This window comes from Lolium perenne, chromosome 2 (assembly GCF_019359855.2).
Source record: "Lolium perenne isolate Kyuss_39 chromosome 2, Kyuss_2.0, whole genome shotgun sequence".
Classification (NCBI taxonomy): domain Eukaryota; kingdom Viridiplantae; phylum Streptophyta; class Magnoliopsida; order Poales; family Poaceae; genus Lolium; species Lolium perenne.
Genome location: NC_067245.2, coordinates 161,951,107 through 161,965,269, shown reverse-complemented (window position 1 = coordinate 161,965,269; position 14,163 = coordinate 161,951,107). Strand labels below are relative to the sequence as shown.

The 14,163-nt window shown below is 47.7% G+C and overlaps 2 protein-coding genes across 3 annotated transcripts; one reads left to right on the top strand and one right to left on the bottom strand.

Annotated features, from left to right (window-relative positions):
* The first annotated feature begins 3,203 nt into the window (after positions 1-3,203).
* Positions 3,204-3,912, top strand: LOC127333898 (zinc finger A20 and AN1 domain-containing stress-associated protein 10-like). Its single transcript, XM_051360337.1, has one exon. It carries the CDS (start codon positions 3,304-3,306, stop codon positions 3,793-3,795), a length of 492 nt encoding a protein of 163 aa, XP_051216297.1. The 5' UTR covers positions 3,204-3,303; the 3' UTR covers positions 3,796-3,912.
* A 610-nt stretch (positions 3,913-4,522) lies between these two features.
* Positions 4,523-8,343, bottom strand: LOC127333901 (BTB/POZ and MATH domain-containing protein 4). Of its 2 annotated transcripts, none has more exons than XM_051360339.2 (4): positions 7,796-8,341; positions 5,976-6,351; positions 5,619-5,892; positions 4,523-4,942 (listed from the first exon to the last, which is right to left on the bottom strand). In XM_051360339.2, the coding sequence occupies exons 1-4, from the start codon at positions 8,230-8,232 to the stop codon at positions 4,758-4,760; spliced, it is 1,272 nt and encodes a 423-aa protein (XP_051216299.1). In that variant the 5' UTR covers positions 8,233-8,341; the 3' UTR covers positions 4,523-4,757. The 2 variants fall into 2 exon arrangements, with proteins under 2 accessions (XP_051216299.1, XP_051216300.1); XM_051360340.2 differs by having other exon boundaries at positions 4,802-4,962; positions 7,796-8,343.
* Positions 8,344-14,163: the final 5,820 nt, after the last annotated feature.

Sequence of the window (14,163 nt, the reverse complement as noted above, 5' to 3'; positions counted from 1 at the left end):
GGGGTTTTAGCCTTCCGAGCCGCTGACGCGTCGGGCCCGCGTCGCTTCGCCTCGCTTTTCGTTGTGTCTGATGTGCCCGGTGCATCCCCTTGAAGAGTTCGTTGCATGGAAAACAAAAAAATTCTACCGTGAACATGAACAAAAACCAAGATCCAATCTAGGAAGAAGCAAGATCTAATCTACCAAGATCGAAGCAACGAGAAGATCATGAGACTAACCCTTGAAGATTCCAAAGCCTACGAGATTAGATCTCGTTGTTGATGTAGTCGATCGTCCGTGCTGCAATCCGGTAGCACTTCCGTACTCGATCGTGCGTACGGTGTCGATGAAGCCCATCCTCTCCCCATTCCAGCGGGCAGCAGAGGTGTGGTAGATCTCCTCGGAATCCCAACAGCACGACGGCGTGGTGGTGGTGGTGGAGTAGAAAAGCTGCAGGGCTTCGCCTAAGGCGGAGTAGACTATGGTGGAGGAAGAGAGGGGGCGGCCAGAGCTAGGTCTTAGAGGTGGGCTGAGCCCCTACCCCCTCCCCTCTGTATATAGGGGGTTGGTCGGTTGGGGTGCCCCCCCCCCCCCCCCCGCGCCCCAAACCCATCTAGGGCCAGCGGCCACAAGGGGGAAGGGGGATTTCTTCCCCCCCCAAGTTGATCCCCCCTAGGGTTTTGGGAAACCCTAAGGGGTTGGCCGGCTGGGCCTTGGGGGGCATGTGCCCCTGGCCCATTAGGGTAGGGTGCATCCCTTCGGCCCATGCTAGGCATCCTAGGGTCGTGGGCCCACTAGTGGGACCCCCGGAACCTTCTAGAACCTTCCCGGTCTTTCACCGAAAAAATCCTGAACTTTTCCGAAACCTAGAAATCAACTTCCCTTATATGAATCTTATTCTCCGGACCATTCCGGACCTCCTCGTGATGTCCCGGATCCCATCCGAGACTCCGAACAAACTTCGGTCTCCATCTCATATTCCGAATCTACTTATGCGATAACGAACCTTAAGCGCGTCACCCTACAGTTCGTGAACTATGCAGACATGGTCGAGACTCCTCTCCGACCAATAACCAATAGCGGGATCTGGAGATCCATAATGGCTCCCACACATTCAATGATAACTTAGTGATCGATTGAACCATTTACATACGATACCGATTCTCTTTGGCACGCGATACTTTATTTGTCTGAGGTTCGATCATCGATATCTCCATACCTTGTTCAACCTCGTTACCGACAAGTACTCTTTACTCGTACCGTGGTATGTCATCTCTTGTGACCTAGTCACATGCTTGCAAGCTAATCCGACGACATTCCACCGAGAGGGCCCAGAGTATATCTATCCGTCATCGGGATGGACAAATCCCACTCTTGATCCATATGCCTCAACTCACATTTTCTGAATATTTAATCCCATCTTTATAACCACTCATTTACGCAATGGCGTTTGATGTAATCAAAGCATCCTTCCGGTGTAAGTGATTTACATGATCTCATGGTCGAAGGACTAGGTAACTATGTATCGAAAGCTTATAGCAAGTTGAACTTAATGACTTGATCTTATTCTATGCTCATTTGGGTGTGTGTCCATTATATCATTCATCCAATGACATAACCTTGTTATTAATAACATCCAATGTTCATGATCACGAAACCATAATCATCTATTAATCAACAAGCTAGTTATACAAGAGGCTTACTGGGGACTCCTTGTTTACATAACACACATGTGTCAATGTTTCGGTTAATACAATTATAGCATGGTATGCAAACATTTATCATAAACACAAAGATATATTATAATAACCACTATATTATTGCCTCTTGGGCATATCTCCAACACCCTCGTGGGACGGGGACGGGCTCGGGGCGCCGGACACCGTATCGGGCCGCGCCGGACAAAAATCGGCTTTGGGGGACGCGGCTGGAACGGTTTTTTTGTCCGACGCGCCCCAAATAGCTTTGGGGGACGGTTTGGGGGACGCGACTGGAGATGCTCTTAGATCCAACTGCATGCATTATGCAACTCTACTATTTTATTGTGTTTTGCGGGGGTTACTTTGGTTGCGCTCCCGTTTTCCCCCACTGGCTTGCACTACTTTACTGCGAGTTCCAAACTGAGACAGTGGCACCAACTGAAGGGCTTATGTTCCCCTGCGGCGTCGTTGCCTTCCGCCTTCGCCGCGGGGTGGAGTTCCTTGACCTTGTATTCTCCACCAAATTCCATCAGTGGTGTCAGCATTTTTTTTAGCAACACAGTACAAACGCAGACGCTCACATTCACGTGCATACACTCACCCCTATGAACGCACACACGCACACCTTACCTCTATGAGCACCTCCGGAAGACTGCGCCGACGGATTGAATCTTGAAATTGACGAAGTTACCACAGGTGCCTCGCTGTCGACGGGAACGTCGCCTCTCACTGAATGAATATTCCGCCTTTATGAGACACACAGATGTACAACCACCCTCCTAACCATCCAACCTTAGGTTAGTTCTAGTAATCTAAATTATATGATGGAGAACATTTTAATTGGGCAACCCGCACCATCATGATCTAGTAATCTAAATGAAAAAGTATGTCATCCTGTTGGTATCTCGATGAACAAGACAATGACGAACCCAAATTTTTTGCATGTTCGGGGTAGTATAGTTGACTAGTGACAATTGCTAGCACCTTGATATTATCTAAGGCACGTAAGAGAAATTGTAGTTTGGATGTTTAAGTTATGCATCATCCGAAGAACTTTGAAGATTTTTTACATAAAAGAAATTATTCATAATTGTATATTCATGTGCAGGAGGGTTGTCTGAGTTTTTTTTCGTGTGTGTGTGTGTGTGTGTGTGGGGGGGGGGGGTTGTGATCCCTGTCGACACACCCTTTTAGGATCATGGTCGCGTTACTCGCGTACAAGTTGTAATACTACGTTGCTTGCTTGCTTAGCTCCGACGTTGAATCCAAACAGGTATCGACTTGAATCCAAACAGGTACCGAAGGACGTGCGCTTCTCCAGTTCTTCTCGAATGTTCGCGCTGCATCCCCGTGGGTCGGTGGACTTGACTAGCTGGGTAGGATTCGGACTCGGGATCACTTCGCCGACTGCCACAGGATATGGGAAGAGCGCAACGCCTTCAAAAGGCCACGCATCTACCAGGCAACAGGCACAGCAGCATCGACATCGTCACAGGCGGAACAGAGCAGCCAAGAGAGATCGTTCTTGTTGCGCTAGCGCGAACGACGACGAGAACCCTAGCTAGTACGTAATTAAGGAGAGAACACGCTCGTGCGTCGAGATCTCTTACAACTCGAGCGAGCAATGGCGGAGACCCAGCAGGCGGGCGGTGCTCCGGCTTCGGACGGCCACGCGACGGTCCTGTGCGCCAACGACTGCGGCTTCTTCGGCAGCGCGGCGACCGGCAACCTCTGCTCCAAGTGCTTCAAGGAGCAGCAGCAGATCGGCGTCGCTGCCGTCAGTGGCGCGCCACCGGTGGACAGCGTCGTGTCCAGCTTCGCGTCGCTGCGGATCAAGGAGACAGGCGGACAGCGTGCTACGGCTGCCGCCGGAGTCAGAGGCGAGGTGCAGGCCGGGAAGGACGTGGTTCCGACGACCGCTACCAAGAACCGGTGCCAGACGTGCCGGAAGAAGGTGGGGCTGCTCGGGTTCGCCTGCCGCTGCGGCGGCACCTACTGCGGCATGCACCGTCACGCCGGCGCGCACGACTGCGGGTTCGACTACAAGGCGGCCGGCCGCGAGCAGATCACGCGTCAGAACCCCCTCGTTGTAGCATCCAAGCTCGACAGGATTTAACTTCAAGATCGTTCCAATGAGTGGAGATAGAGTAGCTTAGCTTAGCGCCTTTTTATTATGTTTTTTTGTTGTTGTTTCCACCACTTTGTTAAAACATTGAATGACTTGATTTTCTTCTGCATATTGGTCAAGATCGAAATATGGCGTGCGTTCTACTTTGTTCGCGAACTTCGCTGAAAACCAACCGTGTACTTTGCTCTCGTACGAAATATCAGTGCTGTTTCTTCTAAGTTCATCATCTATCTCATTCTTTGGGTTGTTCGCGTCACCTAGTTGCCAATGATTTTTGCGATTACTACACGCCAATGAGCGTGTCTACTAATCACACTTGAATTAGGGATACTCGATTTAAATCACAGTAAATCTCTAATGAACGCACAGACAATTTTTTGGAAGCCGTTTCACCATCAAGTCCCTTGAGATGCGAGAGGCATCCACTGCTTTCGTTACTGGGTGAAACGCAAGCTGAACTGTTAAATTAATGTCTGGAATAACTAATTAAACAATCCGTTCACGTCATATACATGAATTTCCATAGAGTTCTTCTCTTGCTAATACATCATGCATTTGTACGGCCAATTACAGGCTCCACATCATGTATAGTCAACCAAATCCAGTTGACCAACCTTTTCCACGATCGCCTCTGATTGTATAAATTCAAGTCTGACAAATTTTCCATTCCAGTTTATTTGTGTGAATACAGGTAAACAAACCTGTCAGGAGCTGGTTTACCAAAACATCGACTCATTTCCCTTTCGTGTGCAAGGTATCAACGCAGCAACTCAGCAAATGTTCCAGGATCAAACAATCAAATAGCTATTAACAACATATGAATTGAAGTGTAAAAAAGAGTGGGGTGAGATGAGATGAGTCAGGCTAGTTAATCTGTCTTTGGAACATACAGAACAAATTGATGCCAATTTACACAAGAGCTCCTAACCATGTCAGAGTTCCGGCTTGTCTCAGATCCTTGGCCTAACCCTACGGCCACTCGTGTCACCACCATCTGAGAGCTGCCCCCATACGCTCTGGCTCTTCCCGCCACTACTGCACGGTTCCTCACACCCAGCAACAGTTCTCAGTATCTCTGACTGGAGTGATGGGCAATTGTCCTTGAGGTAATCAAACCCTTCGGTCCGGATCACAGCTGCAGAGACATAAGGGTATCTGGAATGTTATGGAGCTTTATAAACTTAATTGCGCCAAGAAAGAAGCAAACGATCAAAAGATAGCATGTGGAAGCTATAACTTTCTAGGTACAGTAGGGTAGATGTAATCGGGGGACCAAATAGTTTTCGTTCAACACAGTGAAATTGGACAGGTTAAGCGAATTTTGACAAAGATGCAAAGGCAAAACAGATCTCTATGTGCTGAACGAAAACTATCTGCTGGTTATTCTAAATTCTAATTTGTTTGTTAGCATACCTACAGAACAGTGCGGTTTAGCGGCACAAACATATTTATGCCTCAGATGTCAGATAACCAAGCAATATCAATACAAGTCATAATTGCTATCTACATCACAGCATTGAGCTACAGACCATCCTCCAGGTGAGATTTAGCTTGCAACTATACTACCTGTCCAACAAATGCAACACGAGAAACTAATAGCATGATCTTGTAATCTCTACTTCAAGGTATTCATGCCATTAATGTTCTCTAAGAAACTATATGTCAGTGACAAGCATGGCATTTTGCCCATGTATGAATTGATTATTACTTGAATGACCAGCAAGTTTTTTCATTGCCCTGAATTCAAATGTGGAATACCTGGATTAAGATGAAATGCATTTAAGTCAGATTTGATGAGAAAGCTAAAGTACCTGAAAGATTTTCCGCAGCAAATTTTAGGCAAACAGTTTTAAGCTCCATAGCATGGTGACTATCAGCCAATGCTAGAGTACTCGCAACTGAGACCACAGAAATGCCTTTGCACAAGTAAGATTCACAGAGCAATTTTAGCCTTGCTAAGTCATACTTGTCTGCTGCAGCCAACAATTTTGCCGCCAAAGTATCAAAAATAGAACCCCCAGAGCTTGATGCATCCAACTCACAATCATCAACGAGAGAATCTCTGTAGATGAAATGAAGCATCGCCTGCAAGGAGTGTGCGCAAATAGTAAATACTTGTTTTCGGTTATACTGGAAGGACACTGCTAAGATACGAAATAGATACACACCTTGAAAACCTTTGGCTCTATATCATCGATAACAATCTCTTTGAGATCCTCGCTCTGGTCAACCTCATTCTTCTCTCCATCCAATTCATCATCAAAAAGTTTAGATCTAAATACAGATGATCGTGCAGCCAACACCAGCTTATGGGCATGAAATCTCTCTCCCCCCACATTAAGAATAACATCAACCCCTTCATTACTGTCCAACAGCGAACCAAAGTGGTAGCCAATGTCAGAGTCCGGAACCTGAATGGAGTGTGGCCTGGAGTAATCAATAGTCGACACCACAACACCCACAGTGCAATTTATCTTCAAGCAATCATCTTTAAGAAAGTCAGATGTCTCAAGAGCAGTTCGCCGAAAGAACCGTTTGTAACCCCTAAAATGAGGAATGAATATCAGAATCCAGAAGCTATTACAGACTTTTTTAAAGAATGCATATCTCACTTCACCTCAAAATATCATGGGCTGATAGTTGCATCATACCCAAGTTTTCAGATTTTATATCAAAAATAAGGAAACCATTGCACAGCAAAAAAAAATGTAGATACCACTGGAAAGCTAAATGTTCAAGAAAGTTTCACCCAAATCTTGAATCGCAATTCAATTTGGGGATAAACTGAAAAGCAGGTAACTAATCATGCTGATGTAATTATGACTATTGGTTTATTTTTATAAAATAGTCCAAAATTTCAAGTTCTTATAAATTTTTTGCCCGGCAGGGAAATCTACAGGAACCAACAGCAAATCTGGAAGAGTCTTAACGAGGGCATGATGTAATAGGCCTTGAGTTCTGAATCATCAGGTCACCAGGTCAGTGGCCTGGAGGAAGTGTTAGACAGGAGTTACTTTATTTTATTTTATTTCGAGAACACAATTTGGTTAAGTTAACCTTGCGACAACAATTTGATTTAAACTAAAGGTTACTTTTTGATGCCCTAAAACTGATGGTACATGCACCTGGCCATCTACATCGTCATGGCCTCAATAATCAAAAGCCATCTACATCGTTAACTGTTATGTATCAGGTGAACACCTGGCCAGCCGTGCAACCTATAGCAAAATTAATTCATCCCTTATCTTTAGTTTTTTTAATTGCCAATTTAGTTGGATTTACCTCTTGTTCTTGATAAAAAATGTTTGGGGATAAACCTTTATAACACAGGAGAGATGTGCTGCCATTGAGATTAGGCAAAGAGATGAACTATTTCTTAAGAATCTCAAGCCGCTCCCCTTCCATCCAACTCTGTACCTCTTCATGCCCTCCCCTATATGGGAAGTTCTTAAATGGAATGTTATCGTCAGTCTCTCTTCTATGCTGTTTATCAACACACCCACACACGTGACATGTACAACGTCGACGTTATCAACACACGTACAGAAAGCACCATACTAATAAGACACTACACCAAAAAATATGTACGAAATTCATAGTGCAGCAAGGTACAGTAGAACAACTCGCGCATACCATGTTCAATAGATAGTGACAAACAGACAACTCAAACAGTAACAGGCCACTGGATTAAGCAAATCGAAATAACCTGCATGGCTGTACCAGAACACCAAAATGGAAAGCCAACTATCACCGATTAATTAATTCTGTTATCGTGCGCACTATAAATTCACCATGGATTTATATCACAATATCAGTGCCAATAGGAATCCACATTAGCTGCTGAGGTATCTCTAGACTAAATAAATATGGTGCAACACATATCAATTCACCACCACACCAGCACTCGACAATAGCTGGAGCTGATTGAAACAGTACGGTACGATCAAAATCAAACATGCTAGCAGTTATGCTAGAGGCGGGTGCTTACCACATGGAGCCTCTGTACTTGAGTGTGTATGGCCCAGACTCGAGCGATCGGTCGAAGTGTGAGTGGACCTTGTGCTTTCCCTTGCCGCTCTGGTCCTGCAGCGTGAGCTCGAATAGGGCGCGCACGTCGGTGCCCTCGGAGGCTAGCGCGATGAAGACGGAGACGTATGCGGAGTTGTCCTCGGGGTTCTTCCCGTCGGGGTAGAAGTAGATGGCCCACTGGTATCCGCCGACGGTGAAGGTCTCGCTGGCGATGTGCTTCCCGACGCCCATGCCCTTGGCGAGGGAGTAGCCCTGGATGACGAAGCGGTGGGAGCCGTTCACCGTCTCCGTGACGGAGCGCGAGCTGGTCGGGGACGCCGCCATGTCCCGCGACGACGGGGCGGGGGCGGCGGCAGGTCCCGGCGGCGGCGAGGCTTCGCCGACGTCGTCGTCCATGGGATTGGGAATGGGATTGGGATTGGCTAGGGTTAGGGTTCGGGGTGGGAGGAAGAGGAAGAGGAATTGGGGAATTTGGGAATGGCCGTACGGGGTAATGCTTTGGTTTGGTTTTGCGGTACACGGAGGCTGAGATGAGTAACACATTCCGCTCGCGCTCGGTCGGTTTGACAAAGCCACGTTGCACACACAGTAGCAGGTCGGGTCGAGCCGAACCGGAAACGATTTTTCATTAAATAAGCAAGATTTGAAGTGTCTTCTGCTATGTGAACCTGTGAATACCAACGAAAATATGATATATTGAAAACATTACTTTTATGAAAAAATCTACCATAGGTAACGAGGGTTCCCCCACCCACCCGACACCGGCAAGATCGGCCAGAGGAGGGGGTGGTGATCTATGGTAGAGGCGGAAGTGGAGGCCGAGTTTCGTGGAGGTGGCGGCTGGAAGGAGAGAGATTGTGCGGTTGAACTTAGTGGATTACGGATGCAACGGCTCTCCTAACTATTTAAGCATGCCAAAATGCAACTACTTTCCTAGCTATTTAACCATGTCAAAGCAAATTCATCGATACCTAAACCTCTTCATGTGACATGCCTAAAACTCATGCCCATCTCCAGAAATTGGGGGTCCACGTGCAAATTTCAAATAGGAATTTATATTATTCATATTTAATAACCAGTAAAACAAAGGAGGTTGCGTTTTGTGGCTCATAGGTGCATATGCACCTATTATACAAAATAATTAAAAAACAAATTTAAAAATGTTAAAAAAACCTGAAATAAAATTGCTGGTGTACATCCTGACATTCTATGTTCGTACATAAGTTTTCGTTGGAAAACGACATTTTATGTGGCATGTATAAATAGACAAAAAAATGTTATGTACGATTGTTGTGTTGGAGCATCAAAATTTATTTATTTTACATGAGACACAGAAAATATTCTTTCTTTTCTGAAAACTTGTGTACGAACATAAAATGTCTAGATATACTTGCAAAATTTTATATTAATTTTTTTATTACTTTAAAATATATTTTCACACAACGAATTTATATGCACCCGTTGGATTTCACGTAAAACAAAACCATACATCCAATGGTGTCATTGATAGCACTAGCACCATTGCCTTTGTCATCAGTATTAGCATGATCACGCTCATTGCCTTTATTATCAAATTCTATACCGTGAGCCTCAACCTCTATTGCATCATCATGATCATCATAATTCACATCTTGATGCGTGAATGTGATCGCTGATCGTCAGGCGATTATTGAAGCGGGAAGTTAGCCTGCAAGCACCAAGAATAAGGATCGGCCGTCGGCACGCCACGTGCAAACAACTAAACTCGTCTCTCAGCCCTCGGTGGCGGATGATAGAAGAGTTCATGAGGGTGGACCGAAACCTTCTACGGAGTATTTTTTTAATCCAGAGGATCAATTGGAATTGAGATCATAGCGTGCTTTTTTAGGGAAGTGGCCATGTCCCGATCCATGGCAGAAGGAGGGGAGCGGCGAGTGGAAGGGGGAGTGATGCGAAGATGATCAAAGGAACCGTGTCAAGGGCTTTTATAGTCCGGGAGCGGGTGACGCAAAGGAGTTCCCTTCCTCGTGCACTCGTGTAGTAAGAGCACCTCCAGCTGTTGGTGCTTCCCACGGCCAAATCCGGCACTAATTTGCGCCAGATTGGACGAAACTTTGGCGTGGGGAGCGCCGAACTTCCAGCCGTCCCCCAGCTAGACGCCTGAAGATTGACGATTTTGGTTTCAGTTTCACAAATGAACTCACAATTCGGCGAATTTGACAAATTTTGGCCAATATTTGGCTTATTTTTACAAATAAACGTTACAGTTCAACAAAGTAAACAAATAATTTAACAAGTTTTGAAACAAATCAAATGAAACTAGCTGGTGTTGCCTCAAAGCCTCCATATGTGCTCCACCAGATCATCCTGCAGTTGTTGATGCATTGTGGAGTCTCGAATCTCCTGACGCATAGCGATGAACAAAGCCCACGATGTCGGCATGGTGATTAGGCTGTGCAAGAGAATCCTCTCTGTCATATGGTGCAGCTTGCTCGCTCAGAGGAACTAGATACTTTCGCTCATTTCCAATAATTATGTTGAGTAAGCACACACAACAGTTCATCACCTCCCACATCTGATCTTTGGACCAACTCATAGCAGGGAATTGGACTACAACAAATCTTTGCTGGAGGATACAAATGCACGTTTGACATTCTTTCGGCAATCTTCTTGTTCCTTGATAAACTATGCCTCCTTCGGAAGGACGGGGCTTGAAATAGTCTTCACAAATGTTGCCCACTTTGGATAGATACTGTATGCAAGATAGTATCCCTTGTTGTAGTGCCGACCATTGATCACAAAGTCAACCGGGGTAGCATGACCCTCAACAAGCTTGGAGAAGATCGGCGAGCACTGCAAGACGTTGATGTCGTTGTTGGATCCCGGCATACCAAAGAAGGAGTGAAATCCAGAGATCATAGGTAGCCACTGCCTCAAGTATCACAGTGCAGCTTTTTTTGCAACCCTTGTACATTCCCTGCCAGGCAAATAGACAGTTCTCCCATTCCAATGCATGCAGTCAATGCTTCCAAGCATCCCCGGAAATCCTCGAGCTTCATTGAAAGCGAGGATCCGGGCAGTGTATTCGACAGTGGGTGATCTCAAGTAGATGTCCCTGAACACTGCAATCACCTCCCGTCAGAACCGGTAGAAACAATCAAGAGCGGTGGACTTCACCATCCGAAGATAGTCATCGGCAGCATCACCAGGAGCTCCATATGCCAGCATCCGCATAGCCACCGTGCACTTTTGGAGGGCGGAAAACCCTTCCATGCCAGTGCAATCCAACTTGCATCCGAAGTAGGAGTCGTAGTCTCCAAGGGCATATACAATTTTCAGGAAGAGCTTCCAGCTCATCTTGAAACAACGCCTAAAAACAGCCTCACTGTGCAATGGATTGTTGGTGAAGTAGTCGACGTAGAGCATGCAATAGCCCTCCATTCGCTGCCTCGGCTTGCACTTTCGGCGACTTGGTGCCGACCCACCACGTCAACCAATGGCCTTCTCCCTGTACAAGCAGGACAAGCAAGCTACGATCAATATGTGATCCTCGTCTTGGGCGGCGGCTGCTATATCTTCTTCAAAAAGCTCGGCAAACATCTGCTGCTCCTCGTCGTTCGAGTCCATGTCCGCCCAGGCAAATGGACGAACACCTGCCGGGCGTGGTCGAGTGAGGCACGACGCGACGAGTTGCCCGACGGTGGAATATAGGCAGACAGGACGAGGGACGGCGGAATATAGGCTGGTGGGAGGAGGGACGACGGAGTACAAGCAACCAACCGACGGATTGGCGAGGGTGGTGCCGGTGGCGAGAGAGCGAATGAAAGGGAAGGAGTATTTGCGACGAGAAAGTGGTGGTGTTCGCGTGTTCTCTCACAGATAGAGCGGGCCCATCTCCGCTTTTCTCTGACCGGGCTCCCCTAGCGCACCCAGGGGGCCTGGGATGGCCTGGGCTCTCCGGATGGATTAAGAGTCTTTTCTAGGGGGGGGGGGGGGGGGGGGGGACCGGAGGCGCAGCTGAACCGAATAACGCCGTCCGGATGAAAAAAAAAAAAGGTGTGCCGGAAGCCTCGTCGGGGAGACGGCTGGAGGTGCTCTAACTACTGCACGTTTTCCATGGGATGACGACGTGACAACGTTCACTGTGGCGGTTGCAGTGCGCGGTGGGAATAGTGGCGGAGCTCTCGGTAGGCGAAGTCGAGATTCTGTACAAAACTCTCCCTACAGATATGCTATGTTCGCTATGATGGTTTGCGGAAAAGGAGGAATACCCGAATGAGCATGCTGGGCCGTGTGCTCAGCCCTGTGTAACGGCGAGTTCAGTCTCCCGGACTTTAGAGTTTTATTGATTTTAGATCAGGTGAAGAATAGAAATCGAATAGACGAACTGAAAAACGAAATCAAACTTTCGCGGGAAATTTTAGGCAATGAACTTGCAAAATGTAAGAGTTCGATGCTCCGATTGTTTTTTTTTTTTTGCGGGGGATTGAGCTTACATACAATCTTAATTTACATATAAACTAGAAATTTAACTACTAATTCTCTGCCGCGCGACTACTTTGACCAAAATTTGGCCCCGAGATAGTCACCGGGGCCTCTACGCGCGGCGGAGGACAGCTAGGCGGAGGACGGCGCGGCGGAGGTGGAGGCTAGAGTAGTCGTACTCCTTGTCGAGGGCGACGCCTCGACCTTGACTTGGCGGACGCACGCCTCCAACTACGTCGCCTCGTACGCCATGACCCGGCGCACGTTCTCCTGATCCTCGCGCCGCCGCCTCCGAAATGACGGCGATTTGTTGGATCACCGTGGCCTCCTCCACGTGGACGTAGTCCCCGGTGCTGACGCGAAGCAGTGGCGCGTCGTCCTCGTCGTCGCTGCTCCTGTCGGGGAGCGACGGAAGCGGCGGGCGGCACGAGCCACCGGAGGAAGACCCCTCGCCGCTATTCGCGTAGCGCGCGAGTTTCCCTGGGGGCATGATCCCCTAGTTCGTCCACCTCCGCGCCGACCGCTTGCGTGCTCTCTCGGAGCGCACCCACTTCGCGTGCTCCGCCTCTGAGCGGAAATATGGCGGACGAGTCGGCGAGTCTCCACTGCCGAGATGGCCGCCTCCCCTACCGGATTTTCCTGCGCCAGCCATGGGGAACGGAGCGGGCCTCTAAACTCATTTTATGGGCCAGGCCGCGAGTTTAGGCGCTGCTCTACTCCACTTTTGGCGGAACACGTTTACTGCTAGAGATGCTCTAACTCGCCCGTCGAGATGAATGGGCGAGACTCTCCACTCACTCCTAGATCCGCTCGTGGCTGATCTGATGGTGGTATCTTGGTGGTGGCGGCGGCATTGTCAGACCAGCCGAGAGAGAAGGTGATTATCGAATGGCGGTAGGCCGAGGGACACGGGAGGCCGAAGATTGACCAAGCCAGCACTTCTCCAGCGGCTCGCCTGGGGGATAACGTGATGGCAAGGACGCTGCTAAACTGCTGGAGTTCAGCAACTGCTGCGGGCGTGCGGAAGTTCCCCAGCTGACCTGATCAAAGAATTACTTGTAGAAAAGCCCAGAAGTTGGACACGAAAGGGAAGGCAGCAAAAGAAACAACATACATTATATCTAAATTTTCTCCATTTTAGGTAGAATATTTGTGTCTTATCTCATCAATCTGTAAGTATATTGCAGATTTGAAATTGGATAGAGCTTTGTCATTGTCGGGTATTTCTAGATGGCATAAGTTTTTATAAGCGGTATGTATGTTTTTAGGCTCTACTTTCATTGAAATGTGTTCATATTTTTATTGCACTGAGCAATTATATTTAGGATCATATAAAATGTGAATTACTTCGTTTTTTGGGATCATTTTTTTTTATGCTATGGAGTTCGCCCACCTTAATTTTTTAGTCTTCCGCCACTGGGTAGGACCGAGGCACGTGGTTAAGTCAACAATCTCTACGCTGCCCCCTTGGTTCCCCGTGCACTAAAGTATCCGACGAATGCGCTTCTACGTTCGCGCCTAACCACACGTCACGGAACATTCCGGCTCGGTGCTGAACCCACGCGTCTGATTGAGGGCGTAGCCCGGAACCTCTAGCATCTAGGCTCAGCCAAGACCAGGGAAGGTTATCCTCCCGTCAACCTAGATCAAAGAAGATTTTTGCCCCACGCCCAAGGGATACTATCGATGTAGTGGGAGCGGGGGTCCCCACACCACCGGACGTGTGGGTTGAGCTGTTGTTCAAGACGATAAGGTATGGAGTGCACGACACTCCGCCGGAAGAGGAAGATGACGAAGGAAGCGATCCATTCGGTATAAATACCCCCAATGCACGCCTAGGCCGTTCATCACCAAGCACTCAAG

Coding starts and splice junctions, on each gene's coding strand:
- LOC127333898 (XM_051360337.1), top strand. CDS start 3,304: ATGGCGGAGACCCAGCAGGCGGGCGGTGCTCCGGCTTCGGACGGCCAC.
- LOC127333901 (XM_051360339.2), bottom strand. CDS start 8,232: ATGGACGACGACGTCGGCGAAGCCTCGCCGCCGCCGGGACCTGCCGCC. Junction 6,352..7,795: donor AAGTACAGAGGCTCCATGTG/GTAAGCACCCGC, acceptor TCCTCATTTTAG/GGGTTACAAACGGTTCTTTC. Junction 4,943..5,618: donor TGCTGCGGAAAATCTTTCAG/GTACTTTAGCTT, acceptor ATGTCTCTGCAG/CTGTGATCCGGACCGAAGGG.